The 26388-nt window shown below is 49.1% G+C and overlaps 6 protein-coding genes across 6 annotated transcripts; 3 read left to right on the forward strand and 3 right to left on the reverse strand.

Annotated features, from left to right (window-relative positions):
* Positions 1–105: 105 nt before the first annotated feature.
* Positions 106–348, reverse strand: PODANS_4_5880 (uncharacterized protein; the record flags this gene model as incomplete). The annotated part of the gene is made up of 2 exons (XM_001906221.1): positions 106–270; positions 328–348. 2 exons carry the CDS (start codon positions 346–348, stop codon positions 106–108), a joined length of 186 nt encoding a protein of 61 aa, XP_001906256.1.
* A 7315-nt stretch (positions 349–7663) lies between these two features.
* Positions 7664–11569, forward strand: PODANS_4_5870 (uncharacterized protein; the record flags this gene model as incomplete). The annotated part of the gene is made up of 1 exon (XM_001906222.1): positions 7664–11569. One exon carries the CDS (start codon positions 7664–7666, stop codon positions 11567–11569), a length of 3906 nt encoding a protein of 1301 aa, XP_001906257.1.
* A 2531-nt stretch (positions 11570–14100) lies between these two features.
* PODANS_4_5865 (uncharacterized protein) lies at positions 14101–14638 on the reverse strand (the record flags this gene model as incomplete). The annotated part of the gene is made up of 2 exons (XM_001906223.1): positions 14101–14300; positions 14380–14638. The coding sequence occupies 2 exons, from the start codon at positions 14636–14638 to the stop codon at positions 14101–14103; spliced, it is 459 nt and encodes a 152-aa protein (XP_001906258.1).
* Positions 14639–17512: 2874 nt separating this feature from the next.
* PODANS_4_5860 (uncharacterized protein) lies at positions 17513–17968 on the forward strand (the record flags this gene model as incomplete). Its single annotated transcript, XM_001906224.1, has 1 exon — positions 17513–17968. The coding sequence occupies one exon, from the start codon at positions 17513–17515 to the stop codon at positions 17966–17968; it is 456 nt and encodes a 151-aa protein (XP_001906259.1).
* Positions 17969–21735: 3767 nt separating this feature from the next.
* On the reverse strand, positions 21736–23044 carry PODANS_4_5850 (uncharacterized protein; the record flags this gene model as incomplete). Its single annotated transcript, XM_001906225.1, has 3 exons — positions 21736–22076; positions 22161–22240; positions 22431–23044. The coding sequence occupies 3 exons, from the start codon at positions 23042–23044 to the stop codon at positions 21736–21738; spliced, it is 1035 nt and encodes a 344-aa protein (XP_001906260.1).
* Positions 23045–23371: 327 nt separating this feature from the next.
* On the forward strand, positions 23372–25499 carry PODANS_4_5840 (uncharacterized protein; the record flags this gene model as incomplete). Its single annotated transcript, XM_001906226.1, has 2 exons — positions 23372–23614; positions 23691–25499. The coding sequence occupies 2 exons, from the start codon at positions 23372–23374 to the stop codon at positions 25497–25499; spliced, it is 2052 nt and encodes a 683-aa protein (XP_001906261.1).
* Between the last annotated feature and the right edge of the window lie 889 nt (positions 25500–26388).

The following is a 26388-nucleotide window of genomic DNA, read 5'->3' on the forward strand; positions in this document are numbered from 1 at the left end:
ATCCGATAATGCCACGAGGTCAGACGAAAGAAAGAAAACACAAAAGCCCGGTTTTGATTCTGTTATGCACCAACCTCCGACCTGCCGCCCCTTCATAAAACCTTGCTAGCATAGCATCTTCTCCATGTCCTTCCCAAAACCAGCTGCTACCTTTGTGGTTTGCCGTCTTCGACAACAGTGTCGCTGGACTTGCTCAGATCTGGCTCTCAATCTCATCGCAGGCAGCAAAGAACTCCTCCTCCGTCTTCTTGTAGGTGCCCATTCAAATGGCTACAAATCTCATTAGCAAACAACCAACGAACTGTTGTCATAGCATCTATCACTCACACTTAATAACGATGAGTGCATAAGAAGAGAAGGTCGAGATAGCTTGGCTCTCGACTCCCGTGTCCTCGATGAAGTTGAGAGTGATGATGATATCCTTCAAGAGCATCCCGCGCGAAACCCACTCGTTGTACTCCAAATTCTGTGTGACGGCCTCGTAGGCGAGGTGAAAGGCCTCGTTGTGGAACTCAGCAGAGTTGGAAGGCATGCTCAGGAGCTTGAGATCTGGATTGCGACGGTTAGTAGCTGGTTGCGCTCGCTCGATGAAAGCGCGGAGAGGCGTGAGGCTTGTGCTTACAGTCATTAGGGGACATCTGGATCAAGCGCTTGTGGCCGGTCTCGGCGACTGTCAAGATGGAAGAGTGGTCAGCAAGCTAGGAAAACTCGCTTGAAGGGAGTTTTTAGAGCCGAGGAGACGCCCGAAGATTGAGCCGGCCGCGCGTGGGTAGGGGACTTACGAAGGATCTCGCGAAGACCGACGTGAGGGGGATAACAGTGGTGAATGTTGTGACCGCACTCCTTCTTGGCCATGCCGATGGTCGGCTGGTGGCAGGTGTTGACGCTGGCGTTGAGGTGGACGGTGAGCTGCTCAAGCTGACGAGGCATAGCCGTCTTGGTCTCGACGGTGCAAATCATCTTGATGATTGGTTCTGGTTGCTGGAAAGATGGATGTCCGAAGAGGATAAAAGAAGTCGAGATTGTGTGGAATGTGTGAAAGTAGAAGTGGCAACGGTTGTTCGGTCTGACTGGATACTGGAAGAAAGAGAGGAGGAGGAAGATGGGTGGAAGGACGAGACTTTGTACCTGTGCCTGAGAACAACCAGGAGCAAACAGAACGGCAGTGGGTATATAACCTGACTGGCGCTAGGAGTGAATACCCTCAGAACAATAGGTAGTGAAGGGGGTGGCGTTGCTCGTGACTGAGAGTGTGACTAACCCTTACTCACCATCTGAATCAGCATTGCTCCCGGCCACAAACCCAACACTTCACTCTGATCCCCTTGGTATGAAATGGCGCCAGAAGGAAGCAAATAATTGCGTTTGCACTGTCAAATTCTACCGAGCATGTGCATGAAACACGTGAAGTACTCCATCGGAGTATTTCCTGTGCTTTCCCCGGCCTTCGGTCTTGGTCAGGTGTCCTCAGTCTTTTCCAGCTGTCCCATGACGACCGTGAGCATCCAGGATCTTCTGGCAGCCTTCTTGGGCATAAGCATAGGATCGAATCACGGGAAGAGATTGATGAAGCTTCCCAAGGAAGACCACAACCCAGACGAGGTGAAAGAGGAAGAAAACAGCATCATTGGCCTTGAATTCGCGTACCAAGCCAGTCGATCCAATACACCGCGTCCACAAAAGCTCTCACGATTTGCAGACGTTTTTTGGTCAAGAAGACGGGGTGCAAGTGTCATTGAGTCAAGACAAAAGAGCGGTGCGGTGTGTTTCTTGTAGCAAATTTAAAGTCTGATGACCGGATATAGGGGACGTGGTACATTTGTAAAATCTGTGTATATCCCACAATTTGAAGATGTGTATTGATCTTTGGTCCATAACAATAGAGCTGTTACCTTCGAGTGTGAATGGCAGTGCTATCCTTCATTTCAGATGCTAGAGACTGACATCCCTCGGGGGTTCAGGCTGGCGACTGGATCATTGGCAAGGACTAAAACCAAGCGATGAAGAAGAGTTTGGATAAGAAACACAAGCGGCAGATAAAATTATGGTCCACTCCCCAATTGATTTTCCCAGCCCCTTCTTATCCTTAAAGCTACTTTCTTGTCCGGTTTCCAACCCTGTTGCAGAAACATCTCCAAATGATGCCCTCTGATCAAATATTGGCGGGGCCTTGATGAATGGTATTGAGCAGCTCCTCGCAAGTCCAACCATTTTGCATGTAGATGTCTGCGAAGCTCATTAGTATGGTAGAAAAGCTAGGACTTGGCTGAGATTCAAGCCATCTTACCATAGAAGGCCCGGAAGCAGGCGGAGTAGAAGAGAGCGCGGATGAGCCGTAGTATTGCCCTTATTCTGGTGGTATGAGTGAACATGCACTGATTGCGATCGAAGATTTGATTGATCTTCTGATAGGCGAGCTTCAAAATCTCGGAGGTGAACTTCGCGCAAACAGGGCCCAGAACTGGGTTCCAAGCGCCGAGGAGATACTCGTCTACAAGCAATGTCAGCCGCACGCACGAGGGCGGATCGGATGAATCAGACATACATCTTCGTCGGTCAGGACAACCAAACGCTTGCGAGAGATGGAGGTAGCCGTTTGGTTTGATTAGCATATATCTCGTGGAACGCCAGACGACGACGACTCCGTCAAGGGCATTGTTGAAGTGAGGAGCGCACTTACAAGCCATGTTTGATCTTTTTTGATAGACGGAAGTACGATTTATGCAGACTGGATGATAGCAAAGCTTAGTCGAATGGTTGCGATACTGGCAAAGGTGAGAGGTTGATCTGTTGCGGGTTGGGTGGGGAGAAGGAAGAGGAGAAATGAGAGGAGAGGATGATATTTTATATCTGCAGAGCTGCGCTGGGAGCAACAGGCGGGTGGGATGGACAAACGCAGGGCCCACCTTAGGTGAACTGGGAGACAACAATACCTGACTGCGGGGCGATATTCAATGTCATGGTTCGGGAGGAATGTCGAACCGCACTCTTCCACATGATATGGGCTCGTTTTCCAAGCTGAAGAATCATGTGTCCAAACACTTTGAAAAGCTTTTAGCAAGGGAATCAAGTATCTACCTATCCGGTTAGAAAAAGAGGAAATACAAGATGCCTGTATCGGAACGGAGGACGATGCTAAGAGTCAAACCAGGTGTTGTTTTGCATGTTAACTTGGTGTGTTTCAACCCGTGACCTACTCTACTTATAAGGACCCTGCGAGTGTATATAGGTATACACTGATGTTTGCCTGTAGACGTATGTAGAAAAGATTGGTTGGTAACGTGCTATGATGTCTGGTACATCAGCCACGCCGTGAGGCAAGATGTTCAAGCATGCGGATACAAGTAACGAAAGGACTAGGATTCAAGCACTGATCACATGGCATCCGTCCTCGAGATCTTCCGAAAGCCTCCTGATCAGCTCCAACCAGTGCATGTGGCCACTATCTTCACTCCATTCCTGGGCAACCCCAACGTCGCCCGTCGCATTGCCTCTTACTTCGCGAACTATATAAAGTAAACCTGGGTATACTCGCATCGTACCTATCGTAGGATATCAAGAACACGAACCCTTTCAAAAAAACGAGACAAGAAACGCGCATGAAGGACTTCACACAAGGGACGAGAAATGTAGAGAATATTGTCAATTCATGAGGCCTTCCGTCCGTTCGCCCAGAAACACAAATAGCCCCATGGAGGTCCACCAAGGAATCCTGCTAGCTACCTCCTGATACCGACCAGCCGTGACCCAAAACTGCTTACTTCTCCTCTCTGATCTGAGCAAGGATCTGACGCTCTGTAGCCAGAAAGTGCTCGCGAGTGCGGCCGAAGCTGATCCAAATATCTACACCTCAATCAGCATCAATGCACAGTGGTTGGAGAAGTGTGAAACTTACCCTCGAGGATTCGCAGGGATGCAGCGACGAAAAGAAGGAGAATGATGTCACCGCCGGAGCGGTTCTCATCATAGGTTCGAAGAACATCGGTGAAGAGGCTCCGGAGCGAGAGGCATTGGTTGTCTTGTAACAGCTCATGGATGGGGATGTAGGTCGTGATATGAACATCCTTGGCGAACTCGTCGTTGGGGCCAACGATCGGGTTGAATTCCTCAGTCAGTCAAGAAAGGCTGGCAACATACAAGAAGGCTTCTGCCCATTGGAAAAAGCACGCGAGTTGCGTTGCTCGAAGGCCTTATTGATCGAAGTATGAGAAATCATGGTGTAATGCTTGTGGGTTGGTGTTGAGTGTGGACGTGAGTGAATGTTAAGACAAGGTTCAGTGAAGGCTGAGTAGAATGAAGTGATCGGAAATGTGGTTGTCTGGTGTGGCTGTGATGAAAGGAGAGAGGATAGAAGAGGAATTATCTGGGAGGAGGGACGATATTTTATAATTAAACAGGAGGTGGTGGGGCAGGGCCACAGCGTAAGTGAATGAATGACAGACCCACTGGAAGTGAATATCGACAATAGCTTCAAAAGTCTGCAACGCGGTGAGAGATGGTATCTTCTCCACAATCTCCCTGTATCAGACACCAACGCCTGCTTGGCCCTTCCAAAGAGGCAGCGAATAAGAGGCAATGGGAAAGTGAACAAAAGGTATTTAGGTAGAAATTCAGGGGGGTGAATCAACCACTGCACCTAACGATGATGCATTTCAATTTCGTGCTTGTATAGGTAAATGTTGACCCAATTGCTTCTTTCTCCATCATGCCTGCTATGGAGTAAGCCTTGCAACAGAGCAAAAGGGACTGTTTGTCTGCATAAAGGGGCGCCGCTTGCTGAAGCCAACTGGGGAAGTTTGCGGAGGTCTCGATGTCAAACCTTCCACATCAATCAAGGAATGACCGACTTTCCCAACACGGACTTCAAGCTGCCAGTCAGTGACAAGCGTGATTACCGTTTGGGCTTCATAACTATCTCTGACCATCGACAGGAACAAGTGGGTGTGGCATTAAGTGACGTCTCCCTCTTCTAGCCGCCTTCCTTGCTGTCGACCCTGTGTTTCTACCGTGAGTTTGAAGCATCCACCAAAACCGCCTGTTGTAGTCAAATGACTGCAGCAAATTTGTCTATCAAACCACCCTGGTCATAGCCACTGGCCCAATAAGGCGCTTTTTGTGATTGTAACTTGTACCTAACAGGCTCTAGCCATAATTACGTGGTAATCTGATCAAATCAGACCATTTAGCGGGTTCATTATGCTAAAGCATGGTATGAGGAGGACGGAGTAAGCCACCAGTCAAAACCAGGGCTGTTATTGGACGCTACGAAGACATTAGGGCTAAACGATTCTAGCTGCCATGATCTCGCTTCCTCGAGGAAAAGCCCACCACTTTAGAACACTCTACATTCAGGCAGTAAGACATTGAAAAAGTCCCATCTGAAAGCTGCTCAGGTTGACCTCGATATTCTTGAGAGAAAGGGGAATGCTGCGAGTATGAGAGGGATGGAACGGGTGGAATCTTATGAAAGATGGTGCCCATGGTTGTCAGGCTGCGAAAATGGAATGCACATGGGTGCACCCTTGTCAATCTCTAGGTACATACTGTGGAGTATTCAAAAGCAGACAAACCCATCGTGCTGATTTCTTTGTGTTGATGAGCAATGGAAGATGGGGTACAACCCTAACCCAGGAGCGGCTGTGGGTAGGGTTGGTAAAAGGGGGAAGTGGGGCCTACCTTGTCCCGGGGACTTTGGGGCTGTCGGTGCAGCTGGACCAAGACAACGATCAAATAAACGCATACCGAGCAATTGATGGAAGCGTAGAACGATAGTCTCAGAGTTTATGTCCTGCAAATGTCATTGAGCATGCTCGGTCGATGACAATAGGTATTGTCATGACTGGATTGTTCTTTGTCGAGCTTTCCGGAAGCATCGCGGCTGGTCACGACAAACCCCTTTAAACAGCAGACGTTCTTTGTGAGACTTGGCGAGAAACATCAATGAAACGTCAACATTAGAAGTAGTTATACCCCACGTAAAGTGAGAAATACGGTGTAAGCTGCTCCGACCACCTTCCCCGTCCCGTGGATCAAGGTGTTCAAGTCAATTGCGTCGAGTCTTCAACTTCTCTCACAATGGCGCAAGATCCTGCGCAGCAGTCTCCCGAGGACCCTTCAGCTGGTCAGCTGGTACTCTCACAAAATGTCACCCCCAGTGAACCCAGGGAATGGCCCGAGGCGATCCCGCAACCTCACTGGGTGGAGAATCCACCAAGGACCGAGTGGAGGCGGATGGTCCGATGGGGCATGTGGCGGTTCCGTGAAACCGGCGAGCATATGAATCTCAGCACCTTCCAGTTCCCTTGGTGGGCAGCAGACTTCCCCCCGTTCATCCCCCTTCCCGGCAAGTACAAGGGCCCGAGAGTCCCGACAGGATACAAGCCCGCCCCTGGCGGGAACGACGGCGAGGCACCGGCTGAGGACTTTTTCAAGGCGAATAAGTTTGAAGAATTCACAGAGCCCCCACAACCGCTGACGGATTCGCCTTTTGTGGCACAGGCCCCACGAGAAATCGTTACCTTCCTCGAGAATTACTACCGGCTCAAGTTTGTCAAGGTGCTCGGCTGGGGAGGTGAGGGCATCGCGATTCTTTTCGTACACTCAAGAGAGGATGGGACGTGGTACTTTGTCGCCAAGGCCCCTATCGACCAGGAGGGATGGGATGGTCTGAAGCGGGAGGAGGCTTTTCAGCGCAAGTTCACGGGCGCTCAGCACATCGTTCAGCTTGCGCCGCTGGAATGGGTTTTACAACCTGATTTAGAGAATCTTGGAATGGACCTGCCACTACAGCTTGATCTCGACATTCCTCACCCGCCAGATGTTGAGGTCGCCTCGGCGGTGATGCTGTCGGAATTCCTCCCGAGCGGAAGTCTTGCCAAGCTGATCAACGCTTTGAATCTGAAGCCGCATCTCAAGCCGGTGCCCAACTACTTTGCCTGGAACATCTGGCTCTGCAGTAAGTGAATTTCCCGTTCCACGGTAGACCCAAGGGCACTTACCTTGCATATTAGTGGTGAGATCGCTCGTGGAATTCAAGTACAGCCCGCAAGAGAACAAATATGATCAGGGAGACGGCTTCCCGGTATCCATCACATTTGACGATGTAATATCGGGAAAAAAAGACAACATTCATTTTGACCTTGATCCTGCCAACTGTGAGTTAGCTGTCTCCTGCAGCCAAAACAAGGTTTCCCTCAACCATGAAAAGGCTAATGTGATTTAGACATATTTGGTGACCGTGGGGTCGGCTGGACCGATGATCAACACTACATCGCGCCCGTTCTCAAAATGGCCGACTTTGGCGCCTCTGAGACTATCGAACAGAACGTTTTGTTCAATAATCCGTAAGTATGCGACCCTGGTGTGCAAACGATGAGATTCAGGTAGGGGGTATCTGACTGCGTCTCCCTCCCTGTCTTTAGGTTCAAGATGTGGGGATATCGAGTCCGTGGCAAGTTCTCGTACTGGGCCCCTGAACAGTTCTCAGAAGAGTGGGATTATGTCGAGGCACTGCCACACGATATATTACCTCCAGACCACGTTGTTGCCGGAAAATATTCCTGGAAGCTCAATCTCTGGCAGGCCGCTCAGGTAAGCAACCATCTCAGCATTGATTACCTACCGGTTGTTACTGTGACTAACCAAGTTCAACACCATTCAGTCTATGGTTACGCTTCTGACGGGAATGTACCCAGAGTCACCACCCATTCCCACATGGATGGAATTCGGTCAGGTGGAGGGATGGGGTTACGGTGCCTACGTCTTGGAAGGGTTGAAGCCATACGTTGACCCTCGCCTCACAAACATCTTGGCGCGCTGCATGATGGAGAACCCGGATCACCGACCTGATATCGGCGAGCTGCAAGGCGAAATGGTGGCCATATTGGGACATTATCGACATCTCGGGCAGCAAGAAGGTAACCCGGACGAGACGGACTGGCCAAGGAACTGGCACAAAGCTCCATATGAGGAGCAGACACCATGGACAGATAGACAATTGCATGCATGGGTAGATGAAGCTCTTTACCAACCCGCATCCGCGCTGGCTCCTGGTGTCCCCCCTCCGGCAGACGACGGGGGACTAAGTCCAGCACAAATGGAGGATGCTCAAGTTAAAGACGTGCAACAAGAGTTGAGCGAGTCTCAGCGGGAAGAACTATTTGACAAGTGGGCCGACAAGAAGAGCCAGGCGTTTAAAGATAAGCTGGATGCCATGCAGGAGGCCCAAGCCATGAAGATGTACGAGAGATGGTGGGACCCAGCCCTGGAAAAGACAGAGACGTACAAACGGCAAAAGGAATGGAAACGATGGCTCAAAACAAGACCTCCAGCTGAGCAAGAAGAAGTCGACGCGATGTCTCAAGCTGAGCAACAGGCCGCTTTCGAAAGCTGGCTCGCCAGGAGAGTGAAGGACGAAGAACAGGAGAGGCGATTGCAGGCCTACATCAAGCACCGTGATTGGAAGCGGGAGTTCAATCTGCTCTGGGCTTCCAGGCCCGCCGACCACCCTCCAGAAACCTACTACTCCTGGGTGTTGCAGATGGCCAAGATGGAAGCCACTCGGCCACACACGGATGCCTACATTGCCGACTGTGTTGAGCAGATCAACGACTATGTCAAGCAGCAGCATCAGGACATGATTTCCCAGCTCGACAAGAGGGCAGAGAGGCGTATTGCAGAACAGCGAGATATCATAAGACAATCGGGTCAGCCGCATCTGACACCCCTGGAAATACAAGTGATAAGGCGTTACTACGATGAGGACATTTCGATATATCTTCCCACGCTGGGGACCAGTCTCTCAAGGCGTATCTACCGGCTGCAGAAGGAGATCTTTGGCCAAGACTGGCATATTGGGAAGTCCAGTCAGATGATCAGCCCATTCCGTTCGATTCCTTCCCTGGTGAATCAGGACAGAATCGTACCGTACAAGCACGACGGCAATCCTCTTCCTAGCTCAAGCCCGCCACTGAGTCGCACTCCTACCCCGGATCCCCCACGGTTGGATTCTGCTCCTGGCGGAGGAGGAGGAGGAAAAGGAGATGACGACGACGACGACGACGATAGTGATGATGGTGGTGATGGCGGAGCTGGTGGTGCAGCTGACGCCAGTGGTCCTAGTGCAAGCGGAGGCGGTGGAGGAGGAGGAGCTCCTCCACCCTCTGTTAGTAACGACGATGATGGTGACGATGATGTTGGTATGGGTGGCCCTGCTCCGGCACCACAGCCTCAGGGACCAGTGTCAAGATTCAACCCAAGTGCTCCTGTCTTCTACCCCGGTCCGAGAGTGGCTCCATCTCCGACTGGTCGCCGTGGCGGTCGCCGTGCTCCACCTCCGACCGATCGCCCAGCTCCCTCCGCGCCTCCACCCCCGCCTCCACCGGAGGTCGACCCTTACGAAGTCGAGTTTCCTGCGCTTGGTACGCCAGGCCCAGTTGTCCCTAAGCGTGTGGTCACCACCCAGACTGGACAGAACGATGTCAAGGACGCCAGGAGAGCACGGCGGGCAAACAACCGAAATCTCGATCGCGTTTCTGTTCCATGTGTTGGGCCTAGTACCGATTCTGCAGCGGCCCCTCCGGCTATCACCATAACAGCCTCTACTCCTACAGCTCCTCTAGCTGCTAGCCCTGCGGTTGCCATTATTCAGGAGCGGATGCAAGAAATAGGATTGGCAGGGCCAGCAGCACCACCACCTCAGCACTTCCAGGCGCCCCATTTTGGAAATCCAATCCTTCCTATGCCGGAATTGGAGAACCCCAGATTCGGAGCACCGATGCTGCCGCCCATCGGACAACCAGGAACGGGACTATCGCTGTGGGACCCGGACGCAGCTTCAGCTCGATTCGCTGGGCCCCTGCCGCCGGGCGTTCCGGTTCCGCCACAGTATCGACATCTTGCCCAGCAACAGCCTCTTCCTCCCGCGCCATTCCCATACGGCAACCCTCCCCAAGGCGCTTATGGTGGTCCTCCAGTAGCTGGTTCTTCGGTACCTGGTCCTTCTGCACCTGGTCAGCAAGGCCGCCCCCGAGGACGACGTCCACCATTTAAACCCGAACCTGGCAGAAACTCCATGCCACTTCCAAATGGAGGGCGCGTTGACCGTTGGGGAAATTGGTTCCATGATCCACAGACAACACCCCCTTATGTCTGGAGAGATCCTAAGATCCGACCTCGCTCGCCTACGCGTCCCCCGCCGCCGCCTGGAATGGTTTTGCCCCCCTTCCCAAACTGGGACTCACCTTGGCTGGATTATGTGTACCCTAGGGACTACGTCGCTCCGCTTGTGAATGGACAACCGCCGACGCCCAAGACGAAGTACCAGAAGCAGAGAATGGAAGAGGCAGACAAGGTCAGGGAAGAGGATGCGCGAAGGGAGAAGGAGAAAAAGACACGTGAAGAGCAAAGGGCTGTCATGCAGGCTAGACATCAACAACGCTTGAGGGAAAGGCAGAGACAGAACCAAGATTACCAGCCTCCGGATGAAGGTGAAGGCGAGATTTCACCTAGGTCACTACAAGCCTTCCGAGTCTGGAAAAAGAAGAACAAGCGGGCGGAAAGAGTACAGGACGCGAGAAGGGAGAGGGTCCTGGAGCGGGGGAGGGAGATTGAGAGGGAAAGACGAATGGAAGAACCGCCTCCGCCCCCGCCGCCCAACTCACCTGACGCGTTGGATTTCCAGAGAAGATTACGAGAGGTCTTACAACGACGTGCCGACAGAGCGCAGGCGGCAGCAGAGCGAAGGGCCACGATAGCGGATGCACAATGGAGATTGGAGATGGAGCGTGACCATGACCCCGCGAACATCGACCGAACCAATGTTGGTCCTCCCCCACAGTTACCCCCTCCTCGCCCGCTCACCCCCTTGCGAGGAAGCCCAACTTCACCACCATCACAAAGGGCTGGACGGTTCGGGCCTGTTGGTCAAGACCGCGTTGAACACGATCCCGACAGTGATATAGAGGGTCGGCCTCCACCGCCGAGAAGGGAGCGCTGGTGGCATACCAGATCTCCTTACAATCAGGGAGGCCGCAACTGGATGCAATCTAGCTCGTCCGACGAGGATGAAGACACCATCCTCAGATCCCCAGATTGGTTTCGACGAAGGCAACAACAAGAACGGGCTCTCGATGCCAGAAGGCAAGGCGACAGGGTGCTGTCTGGTCGTGTCAGGCCCCAACCCGAACGCAGATCCCTGCTCTCGCGCTTGGTAGACTTCAGCACGGCCATCACGTCCCCGCCTCGGCCCGGGCGTTGGGGTGTAATCGGCGCAATTGATGGATGGTTGAGGAACCAGGGCAGAACCTCCAACGAGACCGGGAGCCCATTGCGGCGGCGGAGGGACTCGGGAGCGCCAGGGCGGAATCTAGGTGTGGATATCGATGCACTACCTCGGATTGAATCACTCACCCGGACGGTGAGGCCACGGCCCGTACCGTTTGAGGAACCATGGGTATCACTGCGGCGGCAGCAGCATCAGCAACGTCAGCAGCAGCAAAGACGTCAGCAGCAGCAAGGGGGCCAGCAGCAGCAGGAAGATCAGGACGTGGTTATGACGGACGCAGATTAAAATGATTCGAGCTCCACCATCCGACCGCCACGTCGTTGAGCGCTTGGTGTTCGGACAAATTTTGTGGTCAGTTGAGGGCAGGTGCCTTTGGCAAGAAAATGGCGCTGATTAGGTAGTTTTCTGGGTTGGTATTGTCGGGATGCTGTTCGACAGTATTGGAAACAGGATTGGAAAAGGGATTTCGGATAGGATCTGCTTGGAACTTCGGGGTTTCTTTGGCGATTATCTACGTATTTAGATACATAAATTTTTTCTCCCAGTATTCCACTCACTCGCTGCCGTTTTGATAACGCAGGTGCTCATTGGGAATGACGACAGTGGTTTCGGCGTCGAAGTGGCCTCTCGGCAATCCTGCGCACAGACCGCTATTGTTTATTTTTCAAGGGGCTCTCAGGGGTAATGTGGACCGCCTTGCCAGCCCTAACCCTGCCTCCAGGTTAATGTTACACTTTCTCCCATTAGCTGTTGTCTGAAACCTAAAACAACTTGAAAGATCTTCCATATCACGTCAATGATTACGACTGGTGTTAAATGTCTCTTGGTGCATGAAGCTGATCCTAGCAATCTATTCCTGTCGTACCTTTGATTCCTTTCTTTACCCCATTCAATATAAGTACCTGTTTACCAGTGTTAAGGGCCTACGGCTGGGTAGAGGAGTAGCTTACAGGTAAAGGATTGAATTGTCGGATGAAGAAGAGATGAAAGAAAAGGTAGATGAACTATATCACACCTCACAATGTCTTGTCATACCTCCCAAGGCCTCTGAACTTCCCCTGCAAAGCGTACGAAATATCCACTGAAACTATCCGAACCTCCTCGTATTTCCTCGTATCTCCTACAAACTCCTGCCTCCCACGTTAATCTCAAGCCACGTCAAACACCAAATAACCCTAACCCGGATATCATCCCATAACAGCCAGTAGAAAGCCACAGCAAATCCTACTCGTTGACGGATCCATCACCGACGGGAATCCTCATCTGTTCACTCTGAGATCAATTCATTCTAAGCCTCTTGCTTTGCCGCAGACCTTAATTCCTTAATCTCGCTATTCTGAAGACTAAGACGTCTAAATATATTGCGAGTCAGCATATATTCCGACATAGCACTGAACCTATTGTATGTTGCTCAATATATGTAGGAGGCAAAAATAGCTTGAAATACACGTACATACTGGATGATTTGTTAAACAGCCTGGACCGGACGGCGGGCGTGCGGGGAAGTTACATCGACAGCACTGGACTTTTTTTATTCGCCATGGAGCGGAATGTTCTGTTATAGGATGATATCCGGGTTAATATTTTTTATTTTGGTGGGCTCGAGAGGCGGGAAGGTTACTTGGGATACGAGGACTGGAAGTCCGGAGGGTTTGGTGGGTGTAAAAAGGACATCGTGGGAGGTGCATTTCCTCTTTCTTCTCTTTTTTCTTTATCCGACAATTCAATCTTTTGCCTGTGACCTGCCCCTATACCCAGCCGTAGGACCATATCATGTTCCACACAAAACAAAAAGAATACTATATTACCACATCACACTATCACGCTCCCCCAATCCGCCGGTCCCATATGCTTGGTTGAACATCAGCAAACATGTCCCGGTCAAACTTTTGCCTGATTCTCTCAATCATTGAATGAGAAACACTGGTAGTGTCTGTCACGAATATTCATCATCAGCACCAGCATAAAAACATAAGATTACCAGCCGGCCAGGAAAAGAGCGAACTTACCTTCCAAGACCGTCAACGCCTCCTCGTAGTAAAACTGCAAGACTTTGTCCTCCTCTTGGTGGCATGGCACCTCGCCTTAAACAAATTCATCATGACTGGAACGCTGGCGTCTGGACCTAAAGCCTCCTCATGCGCCTCGATCCACAAATGGACTTGTTGATGGGCGGTTTCTCGCAGTCGGGTGCGCAGGTCCCTGAGTTCCAGCTCCTCAGTCGGGAGATTGGATGGTAAGGATTGCACTACGTCGTTGAGACTGTCAGCAAGAAGATTCGTGTCGGAATGGTCATCGATGAGGTAGTAAAAGCTTACGGTCCCGGAATGTCGCTATCCCCCGCTTCAGGTTGATCTGCTGCTGTTGGTTCTCAGGATCTCGAACTCGATGGCGGAGGAGTTGCGCAAAGTTATTGGTGGGACTGAGATTCAGGTCTCGACGATCCAGCTCACCTCCGTTGGAGGTGCCATTCATTTGAGGGGACATCTTCGCCAGGGGCTTGTTTTCTCGGAAGATGGTTTGTGAAAGTCTATCGATGTGGAGGGTTTAGACTGTCCAAGGATGCTGCGTTTTCTAGGTAGGTTGCGTAGAACAGTGTACAGAGTAGAGAAACTTCAAAGTGCTAGGTATTGTGTGCTAAGGTACCTATCTGACTCGTGGCTGTCCCAATGGACCGGCAGCATCTACGCCTGGAAGCCCTCCGCGTGACTTATGACCCAAGCACATCACATTCAAATCAATAATCATCAGTCACTTAAGGCGCGAGTTGAATCTTGATCACATGCAAAGGTTGGATTTGGATTTGAGCATGTCTGTCAACACAACCAAGTTACACCTGGCATGATGGATTGACTGAAAGCTGTGCTTATTTCCTCCATACGCCAACGTTGGCACTCTAGACCAAGGGTGGCTGTTTCTTCCGGACCCAACGTGCCGTAGATCTCCAATCCAAGAAACTCTCTCTCCCAAGCCTTTTGGAATTCCTTAATCTGGTGCTCTTCCACATTTTCCAGCTCTAAAGAGTAAAATCACATGTTAGCATTGCTGGACGGCTGCACAGGCATATGAAAGGTGACAGGCTCTGTTCAACTTACGCGCAATCACAACATACGCCAGTTCATAGTAAACTTGTAGAACTACGTTGCCATTCCTGGCAGCGTTGCAGCGATCCTTGGCAAGGTCCAAAACGACACGGCGACGGAGTTCGAGCCCTGAATAGTGAGGTAGATACATCTTGACGCGTAGGCGTACGTCGAAGAGCGCGATTGCGTACATCTTGGTATTCATGGAACTGAGACTTTCTGGTGAACGTGGGAGCGTGGGTGGGAGTGACTTGACTTCAACACGGATCATTAGCGGTCTCTCGTTTTGTGATCGCATTCAACGTTCTGAGGGCGGTGGAAGGACCTTACTCATATCTAGGATTCTCAAACTTTCTTGGTCATACTCCGCTTGTTGGTTCTTGCCCTCTGGTTCATTGTCTTGGTGAGCGCCCTCTTAGGCTGCCTCAGTGTTTTGGATCAGGGTGGCTAATAAGATGGGACAGTCTTATACCATGTTGTAAGATAGGACCGTGGGATGAGCCAAAATTGCCTTATTTTTGCGTAAAATAGATTAAAGTTAACGCCCGTTTTATCTTACGTTTTATAATATATTATATAAACCCTTTTAAACTTCTCAAAAACTAATAACGTGCATGATAAGCGAGCCGAACAGATAAGCGAGCCGAACAGATAAGCGAGCCGAACAGATAAGCGAGCCGAACAGATAAGCGAGCCGAACAGATAAGCGAGCCGAACACTTTCCACCACCCCACTATAATTATCTTTAATTACACAACCATAATACTAGGAAACTATAATAATTGAACCAGAAACAGATGAATTAGATGATTCTGCAGCCTCCTTACAGGTGCGTGCATTATGGCCTGGCTTACCGTACACGCTACAGCACTGAATCTTCGGACGAGACCCCCTTACACTACTATTACTTTATCGATCTTCTTAGATTACTTGCTTACTTATAGCCTTTTAATCTAGTAAATCCTGTACCTCTTATATAGTAAGTAACCCTTTAAGCCGCATACGTATTTTTTTAGCTTTCCGGCGTTTACTTAGTACCTCGTGAATTTTACAGAGTATAGTATTTTTTATACGAAGGAAAGTTATTTAATATATTATAATTATTATACTTTTAGTAAATTGATTTATAATAATTAATATTAAAATCGGGAAATTATTTTAATAATTAATAATATAAATTTTAATAAATATTAATTATAAATTAATTTTTCGAAATTTATATAGTATTTAAAAGACTTAAAATTATATAATACCGGGCCGTAAATTTAAAGGTATTAACCTATAAAACTTTATATTTAATTTAAAAAATATTTTTTTTAAATTATACGGTATAAAGTTAATATATATAAAGCTATTTTATATATTTTTCTTTATTATAAAAATAAAAAAGTTTTTACGGAAAATATAAAGGAACTTAAATTTACTTATATAATTAATATATATATATATTAAATTTTCGATTTAATAATTATAAATTTATTTTAATAGTTTAAAGTAATTAATATTAAATAATTAAAAGAAATAAAAGGAATATAGAAATATATAAAGTATAATAATATTATTTTATTAATAATAATATTTAAATTTAATTAAGTAATAACTTTTATAATTATTAAAGATTAATAACCGGTATTTACTTTTTATATAAAACGTTATATAATAATCGAAATACTTAATTTAATTTAGATTTACCGTATTAATAATTTAATTATTATTAATAATTATAATATATTAAATAAATATTAAATTATATTTAATATATTAATTAATAAAATAATATTATATGGTTAAAATAATAAAAAGAAGAATAAGTTTTAGCCGAAAATATTAATTTTTTAAATTATTATTATTTATTTATAATTATTAAACTAAATTAATTTTACTTTATTACGGTTATTAAAAATTATAATTATTATAGCCGTAAAAATAATATTTATTATAAATTTAATTTCGTTAAAGTTATAAATATTATTATTTATAATATTATATTTAACTTTAATATTTTATATAAAAGTAAATTACTCGTTAATAACTTTTAAATCCTTATATTTAACCCTTTAATAATTATATTTATATATAAAACGCGTCCGAAATTTTAATTAACGTTTAACGAAATTATAAGCCTATCGTACGCTAATAGGAAGCACGTTACCTTCGCATAATAATCGATTAGCTATATCTTTTATATACAAAAGCCGAGGATAAAATACATGTATATATAACTTAATAATATATTAAATAATCGTTTTTTCTTCTAAATCGGTAAACTTATGTAAGTTAATTGATATATTGCGTCGTACAAGCCGGCTAGCGCGTCGGTTATAGAGAGTTATAATTAGTACGTTATAAAGCTTAACTGCGCGTTAAGAACTAAGATTTGGGTCGTTTTTGATAGCTTCGAGGGCTAAAATAATTCGAGATTCGGTTGGAAGTGAATTCATAGCGAATTGGTGGTAAAGTTGGTGAAAGAAGTCGGAGGGTTGCGCTGCGTTGGAAAGTGTTCGGCTCGCTTGTCTGTTCGGCTCGCTTATCACGCACGTTATCTGTCTGACGGGAATGAAGAAGCACAGCCGAATTCGTAAGCCCGTTTGCTTCACCAAGCCGACGAGTCGCTCACCAGTCTGCCGTTGACCAAGGGGCACAGCATGGGCCAACAAATTGCTGTAGAAACCATACGAGGGCGGGAAAGCTGGCTGGGCTGGTGAACCGATGCCATGATGTAAAGCTGACCGGGAGTCGATGGTTTCTGCAGCAAAAGCAACGTACGTCTCGGGTCAATACTTGAAAACTGCAAACACAAGGCTCCCTGGCCTGTGCCCCGCGGTCATGATTGGAGCAAGTCCCGGCAAGTCACGGTAACTCGTGCAATGGACGCGAGCAGGCCAGCCTGATGCCACCTTAGCTCCCAGGCAGCGACGCGCGATTCCCAACATAGACGCGCCATGTCTTGGTAAAGAGCCAAACCATTGTCAGCTCATCGCAGCTCGGGACAAATATCATGCCGTCTATCGATGATGTGAACGTTGAATGATGGGTATAATAGTTGACATCTTTGCCAGCCTTCATTCCATCAATTGAACTCACACACAGCATCCTTTAACAACTCACTTAACTTCCCTGAGGGACCAGAGTCCAACCGGTCACCATGTCCTCCGAAACCAGTGTCACCAACCCCCCTACCTTCTTTGTCAATCTCCCAACCATAAATCTCGAAAAAGCAACCGCCTTCTTCGTCGCCCTCAACTTCGACCACATCAAGCTCTGGTCCGATGACAAATCTTCCGCATTCCGCCTTCCCGGTGCCAGCTCCCAAGTCTCTCTCATGATTCATATCCATGAGCGTTTCAAAACATTCAACCGGCCCGACACATCCGTTGTTGATGCTTTCAAGTCGACCGAGGCCCTCTTTTCTTTCATGGCGAAAGACAAGGCGAGTGTGGATGCGTTTATTGAGCAGGCGGTCAATGCAGGTGGCAAGGCAGATCCGTATGTGTTGAAGAACTATGGGCAGGATATGGGCATGTACAACCGCAGCTTTGAGGACTTGGATGGGCATATCTGGGAGGTTTGCTCTATGGTTGGGCTTTGTCCTGGAGCTTGATCTTGAAATGATGTTTCCTTGAGACCGGTTCAGCGTAGCCATGTCGAACAAATGTTATGGAAGATGACACCTTGTACGATGAAGGCTGAATGATGTCACCCGACGTGTGAAGTGTGACCCAAGTGACATGAGTATCGGTTTATGTATGGGTTTCACTGACAGGTGAAGGGGACTTCATGATGCCGTCATCAGTAGTTGCTTAAGATGGACTTGCATGCGCGTGCTGCTTTCTGTCTCGCTTCTCATAACCCGGCACCCATTTGATTTATACTATCTCTTATACTAACAACCGCCTTGTTTGAAGTTAGCAGTCAACATCTCCACCGTGTTATTCTCACGGCCGAGAACCCCATTGAATCGCTTACGCATTGTAATCACAGCAATCGCAGAATGGATGCCAACCCGCTCCATCATAGCGCCCTTGACAACCGTTACTACACCACCGCCAGAATGCTCATCATGTGTAATTGGGTCCTCGACGAACCGAAATGGGTGTTATATGTACATTTCAACCGGCTGCATGGATCGGCAGTGTTTCCCGACACCCATGCCGGCATATCGCTTTTCGGCAGGCCTTTTCTATTCCCAAGGCTTGATCTGCCCAGATGGGTGGTCTACTGCATACAATGTGACCCACGATGGTCAGTATTTCGATGTCCTTCACGATTTTGCCGACCTGTTAGAAAGTGACGAGACTGGCGCACTCTGCTGCCCGATGTAAGTTGTCTAGATAAGTCTCAGTAAATTTGGATGAGTCTAAACTGGGTGCCATACTGACTGAATTCGATAAGCGGATACGGCCTTTATCCTGGAGAATCCTTCAACAGACACGCGATAGCATGTATCCAGACAGTCACCACTGGGATGTTTACATGCGCCAGCTGTCCGTCCCAAGGTGTCATAGATGGAGCCCTTCCCTTGGTTACTGTTTCAGCAACAGAAAGTATATTGACAACAATCTTGGATGACGGCCGGCACACATAGAAACGCACCCTTATCTCTGCCTCCGTATCCCCTGTGATTCAGCTTGTGTGGAGAGACGTCGATTTTGCCGCCACCCACCACCACTAGTTCCGAGGAGACCACGTTCACGGGTATTGAAACCGGTCAGAAATCTGAAGAATCTTTGCCCAGCATCCTTTCCACTCAGCCATTCTCTTCAGAGTCGCCATCGAAAGAGAGCTAATCCAGTGCAACTGCAAGCCATGACTTGACAAGCGATGATTTGACCTCTTCTGAATTGCCTCGATCTTATTGGACTTCGTCTGGTTGGCCTTCTTCGCTTCTTCAGACACGACTTCACGTGAGACAACCTCTCCTGACGCACTTCTTCCGACAGAACTGCCTCTGATACAACTTCGTTTGACGCAACTTCTTCCGAGTCGTCATCATCCGAAGCTGATTCATCCACTCTTTCAAGCACGTTGATTTTCACACAAGACACTACCCTATCGACATTTACCATGGCCACCACCACGCCTCCCGAAGCCTTACCAACCTCTTCAGAGCCACTGGTACCACAAACCCGAAGCCCATCGGCCTGACCGTCGGACCTGCAGTCGGAGGCACCTTTGTTCTCGTCGCCTTGTTAAGCTTCTGCTTCTGCTCCTACATACGACCCCGAAGACAACGCACAAGGGAGACCAGCAACGGAAATCCTCCTGGAGACAACAACTCTCCTTATGGCCAAAAGCCCGACCTTGATACTGCGAATTCAGGTTCTCTGACAGAAGGCACCACCAAGAAGGAACTGGACGGCGATCATTCGCCTCCCGAATTGACGGGCTTTAGCCCACCCACGGAGCTTAACAGCATTGGGTCTCCTGCCGAGATGACAAGGCAGACGAGACCAACAGAACTTCGGGTTCGCATCCCGACGGGAACGAGATACGAGTTGGAGACATCACCGGTGTCACCTGTGGGTAGGGCGGTCTAGAATGAGGAGGGGCGCGTACTAAGTATGATGGAACAATGGATAAAGCACAATGGATTTGGGGACTGGAGCCTTGATGGAGGAATGCGAGAAGAGTGAAAGGTGGATACGTATGGTGTTAGTGACTGTGGCCATGTTGCCATGGCAATTTTCAGGGACTCCCCAGATGGCCCCACTTGAGTCAGGGTTAGCTTCAGTCTGCCATTGATGTCTCCGATGCCCAAGTTTCCTGTTGTGGCCATCCTGTTATATGACATCCGTGTTTTCACCCTTGTCCCGAAAGTGCTCCATACGCTTCTCTTCAGCAAAATACCTCTCAGACCATTTGTATATCCCCTATGCCCCACCTTTACTTTCACCACGCTGCATACTTCGTACTCTCTCTCTTCCCCAGAGATAAAATCGAATCAGGGCTGGTACGCTGTTGAGTGCCTGATACACGGGAGTTGGGATTGAGGTGTGCGTGCCACCGGCATTGACTCGTTGCTAATGGGCTCGAGGCATAGCATTCCCTGCAGTGATGAGCTTGATCAAGTAAGGTTTGAGATGATTCGGTCTTCAGCTGAGGTAATGCAGAATTATCTCATAGTGTCAGAACCACAGTCGAGCTCTAACTCCTGATTGGCAGCTAGGGACCATTGCCACCTGCTCGAAGCACTAGATTTATGGAGGCTATCTGGGGTTCTTCTTCCTTATATAGTTCTAACTCCTGATGTGGATCCATGGAGCAGCCTTCGAATTTTCAGTCAGCCATTGAGCCACAGGGCTATAGCTACTGGTAACCTTATCCCTATTGCCCGAACCCTTCTCCTTAAAAACCATGGCAGCCTTTTTCTTCCCATCAGAGAGCATGGTCTTCTCTATCTTGGTGTCTATCGTCGGTCCACTGTTGCTTGTGAAACATGCCGAAAATCCTGACCATACTCCAATGCCAGCAAGGTCATTACTTTGACTCGAGGGATTCATCTTGTAACCCCAGATTGCGGTTAGCCTAGCGTATAAATTGCATCAAACCAAAACAAGTAAAAACAGCGAGGCCTTACTTTTACCAAGTAGCGATTCTGAGTAATCCTGTGGGATTGGGCGTCGTTTGCAGTTGGAAAGGTTTCAAGATGATAGGGGAGGTATGTGGTTAAGACGTTGTTTAACCAATTGTTCATATGGCATGAAGGCAGTGTTGCTCGATCCTGGAGAAGGGCTGGTCCCTTTATACACAGTTCAACTAAGCCCAGGTACCTACCTAGCCATGGCATGCTCCTGAGCTCGGTGAGATGTTGGGATCATGCAACACCTCACACAAGGCCCAGTGTTAATACGCAGTCTTTGTCGCCAGGGGATGCACCCAGAAGTGGCAGGCTAGGTGCACCAGCGGTGAGCGAATGCGAGGTGTTCCAGCAAAACCAGGAATGTTCCGATTGGTGGGGGCCTTGAATTACCTAGCCTCATCGAGCCTGGGGACCCGAGTCCGAGGGGTCCAATCCCGTAACTCGGAATGGGAACTGTCTGATTCAATTGGGAGAAAGTAAACACGATGATGAATACTCGAGTCCGAGGTGGTGGCCTGTATGAGTGCTGTGCTTGCTTCGCTATTTGCAGCCACAATGCAAAGTCTGATCTCCGGCATACTGACTCAGCGTTTAAGGAGGGTGATGAAGCGGATCAGGGGGTCGGGTAGCAAAGCAACATTCCGCATACAGGTCAGACAATGGAAAGACTTCAGATAAGAGTCTGCTTGGCGGGTGCGAGGTGGAGTTGGGGGTACGAAAAGCTTTCCATTCCCGCGCTCAGTGACATCTTCTATCATAGCTAATTCGCCAAGGGTTACAAGGTCACTCTAAGTCTCTGGATACCTCTTGGCGCTCACGCCCCCCCTTTTAACTTCAACAGTCGGGACGTAAGCCTTATACACCTGCAAGAAAGCCGCCACCGTCTGCAACAAACTCAGCACGGTCGTGATGAGCAACACAAGGACCGCAACCCAAAAGGTGTACCATTGCACCCCGTTCCGACGGTCATACCACCACTTCTGGAGAGAGTTCGGCGTAGTATCATCATAGGTCTGTTTCAGGATCACCAGCCTGTCTCTCAAGAAGTAGAACCGTTCGATCTGACGGTCGTGGGCTTGGAGGGTGCCACAAATGGAGAGGCGAGGGTCGATTCCAGTTGGGTGTTGTCCTGACTGCTCGTGGGGCAAGGCGAAGCTTCCGCAGCCACGACGAGTTCCGGCTGAACCGGCCCCTCCGCGTGGTTAACATAAACTCGGACTGTGGGAAAGGAGCGCAATGGTGGACAGTTTTTCATGAACGAGGTCTGCCGGGTATAGAGGTGACGAGAATGGCCTGTATGTGAGTGTAAGCTACAGTTCATGTTTCAGAAGCAGAATAACGCTGCAATCTTGTAGTGAAGGGGGCGAGAAGCAATGTACCAGAACCCATGCTCAAGGTTGCCATGGGTGCTGCGTTTGTCGTATCCAGCCCACATGCTCTGCTATCTACCTACGGAGGGGGTGAAGAAGACTGGAAGGCATACTGTAGGTGGCACTCTAGGAACGAGGCATGATGAAATATAAACAGCGTTGAATCATCATCAGTCAACAGCAGATGGTCAGCAAGGTTGTCAGTAAAGCAGATATTGATCCCTCCGATCTTGTTGATGCTCCAAGCATTGAAAATCTTCGGCAGTCTGATTCGTTCGTAACTGAGTTTGGGTGACTCCTTGAAGAAGTTACTCACAAAGTCCCTGATTGTTCCCTGCTCCCATCGGAGAAATCTGCGGGCCATGAGTTGATTCTTCGGAACGCCGATCTTCATCATAGTGAGGAGACGGGCCGCCAGGTCAATGTACCTTTCACATTCTTCGTCAGATGCACTCGATATTGTGGACTTCAGCAGAGTCTTCAATTGCTCTCGGGTCTTGCCGTCGTGCAGATGCTGAACAAGTCGAAATGTGTTCTCGAGATCACGTATCCCTCTGTTGGTTGTGAGACTGTGTCCCGAGAAGAAGCGCCATTGATACTGATAGTATTGTCCGTACACTTCGTGGCACAGCACAGCCGAGCGATCTCCATTGAAAAGTCTGGGTGTCCTCGATGGCACGAAAACGCCGTCCATATGGCGCAGATAATACTTCTCAAGGGACGCCATTTCTCCTGAAGTTGTAAGATGTAAACTGGGGAAAAGCTGTTAGAGTTCTATTCAGGGCAAAGTATGTTTGTAGTCTCGGCTAAGACGAGGTGTTGTTCCTTTCGAATTCGGTGTGGTCAATAATCTCCTTGAAGCACATGCAGGTTAGTCGGCATGCTCCCCAGCCAATTAGACACCTCACCTTATGCATTTGCACGTCCCGAAACGAAGCCCCCAGCCACTCTGCAAATTATAGGCTGGCTTTTGGGTAGCATATGTGCGACAGCCAAAAGTGAAATCCATTCCAGCGCAGCCTGAAGTTCACGATGTACGTCACGGTGCTCTTTTATGTCCCCGCTCATTCTTGCCCGCGCGTCAGTCCTACAGCATGATCAGCTCCAATTGAACGTCCTCGAAACCATGTCTTTCCTGAGTCCTAGACGGCTCAAGCGCAAAAAGTGGGAAAGTCCTGAGCTGTCATGTGGGGAGATCATTGACACGCCCCGGGTTGGCTTGCTCAAGAAGGCATGGGGGTCAAGCGGCCTAGCCCAGGAACGATTCGACGTCCATATCCTTCCTGACATCGAAGATGTTTTGAGGAATATCGACCCTGGCCATGCCGACATATTGTACGGCTCTACATGACATGATAGGTACACGACAAGAGACCGCGAAGCCTATCATTATGGTCTGTTGCACAAATGCCGCGACACGGTCTCTCGTTGAGGACTCTATTCGCAGCAGTTCTGTGCCTGAAAAATATCCCCAGTTTGGAATTGGTGCCAGCGCACTGCCTTTAGAGCAACATGTACCAGCCCATACTCTCGCAGGAGGATCATCAGGCGTTGAAACTCAACCCGACCAAGAAGCGGAGGGAGCTTCGGGCCTTGAAAGAACCACCTTTGCGGTAGGAAAGCAGAATATCCCCGCGACGAACCCACCAAAAAGTACACGGCTGATTGGAAGACGGATTCACATTAAATACGGGGCCTCCGACCCTCTACCGTTCCGTTGCGCCACTGGTGGTGCAAATATCAGAATTGATGATCCCCACTACCAAATCACCGTTAGTCACATTCAAGAAACTCAAGAGGATAACCTCCACATTACATCTGCTCAGGAGCCTCTCCCTCCAGGTCTCGAGGATTGTAGTTTCGACGGCATGAGCGACGGTGACGACAATGACGAAGATCCCATGGAATCAGAAACAGAATTGGATCCAGCTCTTACCCGCGCAAGCGTTACACCTGTGGTCGAGTCACAGCCCTGGGAGGAATCCCCGAGTATCAATAGCGTCGGTTCCACAGTGGGAACTCCCACGGAGAGGCCGGCCCGAAGTTGGCCACGACAAACGGCGAAAACGGTTTGGCAATTGGATTCTATACCAAGAAAGAATATATTGCCTTCTGATCTCGTACATCTAGACCGGCGTCTCGATTGTGCGTTGATTGCCCTCGACAACAACGAGATCATGCACTCTTTGGCAAACACCATATCATACCCCCAACATACCGGGATACGCAAAGCCATGGTCCACAATGTGGCTGAAGTGGGAAAGCGCATGAATAAAGTCATGGCCATCACAGCTCGAGATGGAATTGGCGGTACGTTGGCGACAGGAGCGCTGTATCAATGGGACTGTGCAATCAAGAAGGCGCAAAAGCTCTACCCGATCAATCTCGACACTCCAGCCGAAGGTGGCGATAGCGGCTCGGCTGTGATTGACACAGTATCAGGCAGCTTGTATGGCCACATCGTCAGAGGTTGCCCGGGATCTAGGGTCGCCTACATCATTGCGGCAACAGAGGTTTTCGACCATCTTCGCCAGGAGCACGGTGCTGACATACATCTTTGTGGCTCCCCCTCGACCAAGTTATCGGCCGATCTAACCCAGTTAGCCGTGGAGAGCCGGCGACTCGAGCTGGAAAGATGGCAGCACTACGCAAAATTGGCCCAGACCATTGATGTCAAACCCAGCTCTTCCAGCACGGCCTCTGATGATCTGTGGAGTCCACAATTTATGGCGGAAAACGCAGAAGATGAAAATTCATTGAAGAAATGGCCCGAAACCTCCTCAACCACCATGTCTGGTTATATAAAAGGTCACTTGAGCCCATTGCTAGAAAGTAACGATGGTGATTCTCTTCACGCTTGGTCGGCGGATAGAGCAACAACGTTATCCTCGGCCGGATCTCGCTCTACAGCAACCACATGGTCTGCAGCGTCGAGCAGTACGAGAGCTACAGCTGTACAAATGGAGCTCATCGCTGAAGATCGCGACATTGAGATGTCAGGACTCTTTCTTGATAATCCCAACGAGGGCAACAAAAAGACGCCACTACTCCTCCCCAAAACTTCGACAACGAAGGGAGACGAAAGAGATGAAAGCAAAGGTCCTCTGGAGGTCATGCGCAATGAAGCAACGCAAAATCTGGCTGGCCAAAAAGCGGCCAGTGATGACCAGGGTGGGTCGTAACATGAGCTCCTGTTTCAAAACAAGCTCTGCCCAGGTCTGGACCAAAACGCATCTCGGGAGGATTTGGAAAGCTGTGGGATGAGAACTAGGCTAAATTGGTACGGTTTGAGTAACATGATTAGGGTGATGAGCTGTGGTGCACGGGGACGGGGCCTCGCCCTACCTAAGGGAACTCATCTTGTCATTCACTCTGATGACTGTGAAATACATATATAAACCTAGCGAGTGACCCAAACCACCAAGACAGGCCCCCGGTCAACGTGCCTCCCTACTTACCATTTGTCCTCCCACCTTTGGCCCCAGGCGAATCATCGCCTAAAGCCTGTCCCACTCCAGCGATCGGTTTCTAGCATGATGTAGCCGAAACTCCCAGTCAATGTGTCTGACGAGGTTCCCTTCTCGGGTTCAGAATACACCACCGGCCATGCTCCCTACAAGTCCCACAAGGGGGCCCCTCGCCATCACATACACGCATCCTCCTATTCCAACGCACCGCCAAAGTCAGCACAACTCAGTCCATCCAGCCTCTAGGACGGGAATACTCACGCGCAAGATGGGCAAGTCCACTTTACCTTGCTTCGTCCCCAGAGAACCATCCACTCACCGCCCCCGTTAACCCCGTCCAATACCCCGTCAACCCCTACGTCAAATTTCCTTGCACTGGTGCAGCATCAACATCCAGTTGGCAGGGACTCCTAGTCGTCGGAACACACTCCCTATCATATTCCCTACAGCGCCCACAAGGCGGTCCCTCAAGATCACATTTAATCATGCTCTTACTGTAAACCAGCACCAAAGTCAGAACCACATCTCCTGTCCAGAACACTTACTACACCACGGGGATGTACTCACCGACAAGCCACACAACGCCGCTTCCGCATCACTGATA

Source organism: Podospora anserina, chromosome 4 (assembly GCF_000226545.1).
Source record: "Podospora anserina S mat+ genomic DNA chromosome 4, supercontig 4".
NCBI lineage: Eukaryota > Fungi > Ascomycota > Sordariomycetes > Sordariales > Podosporaceae > Podospora > Podospora anserina.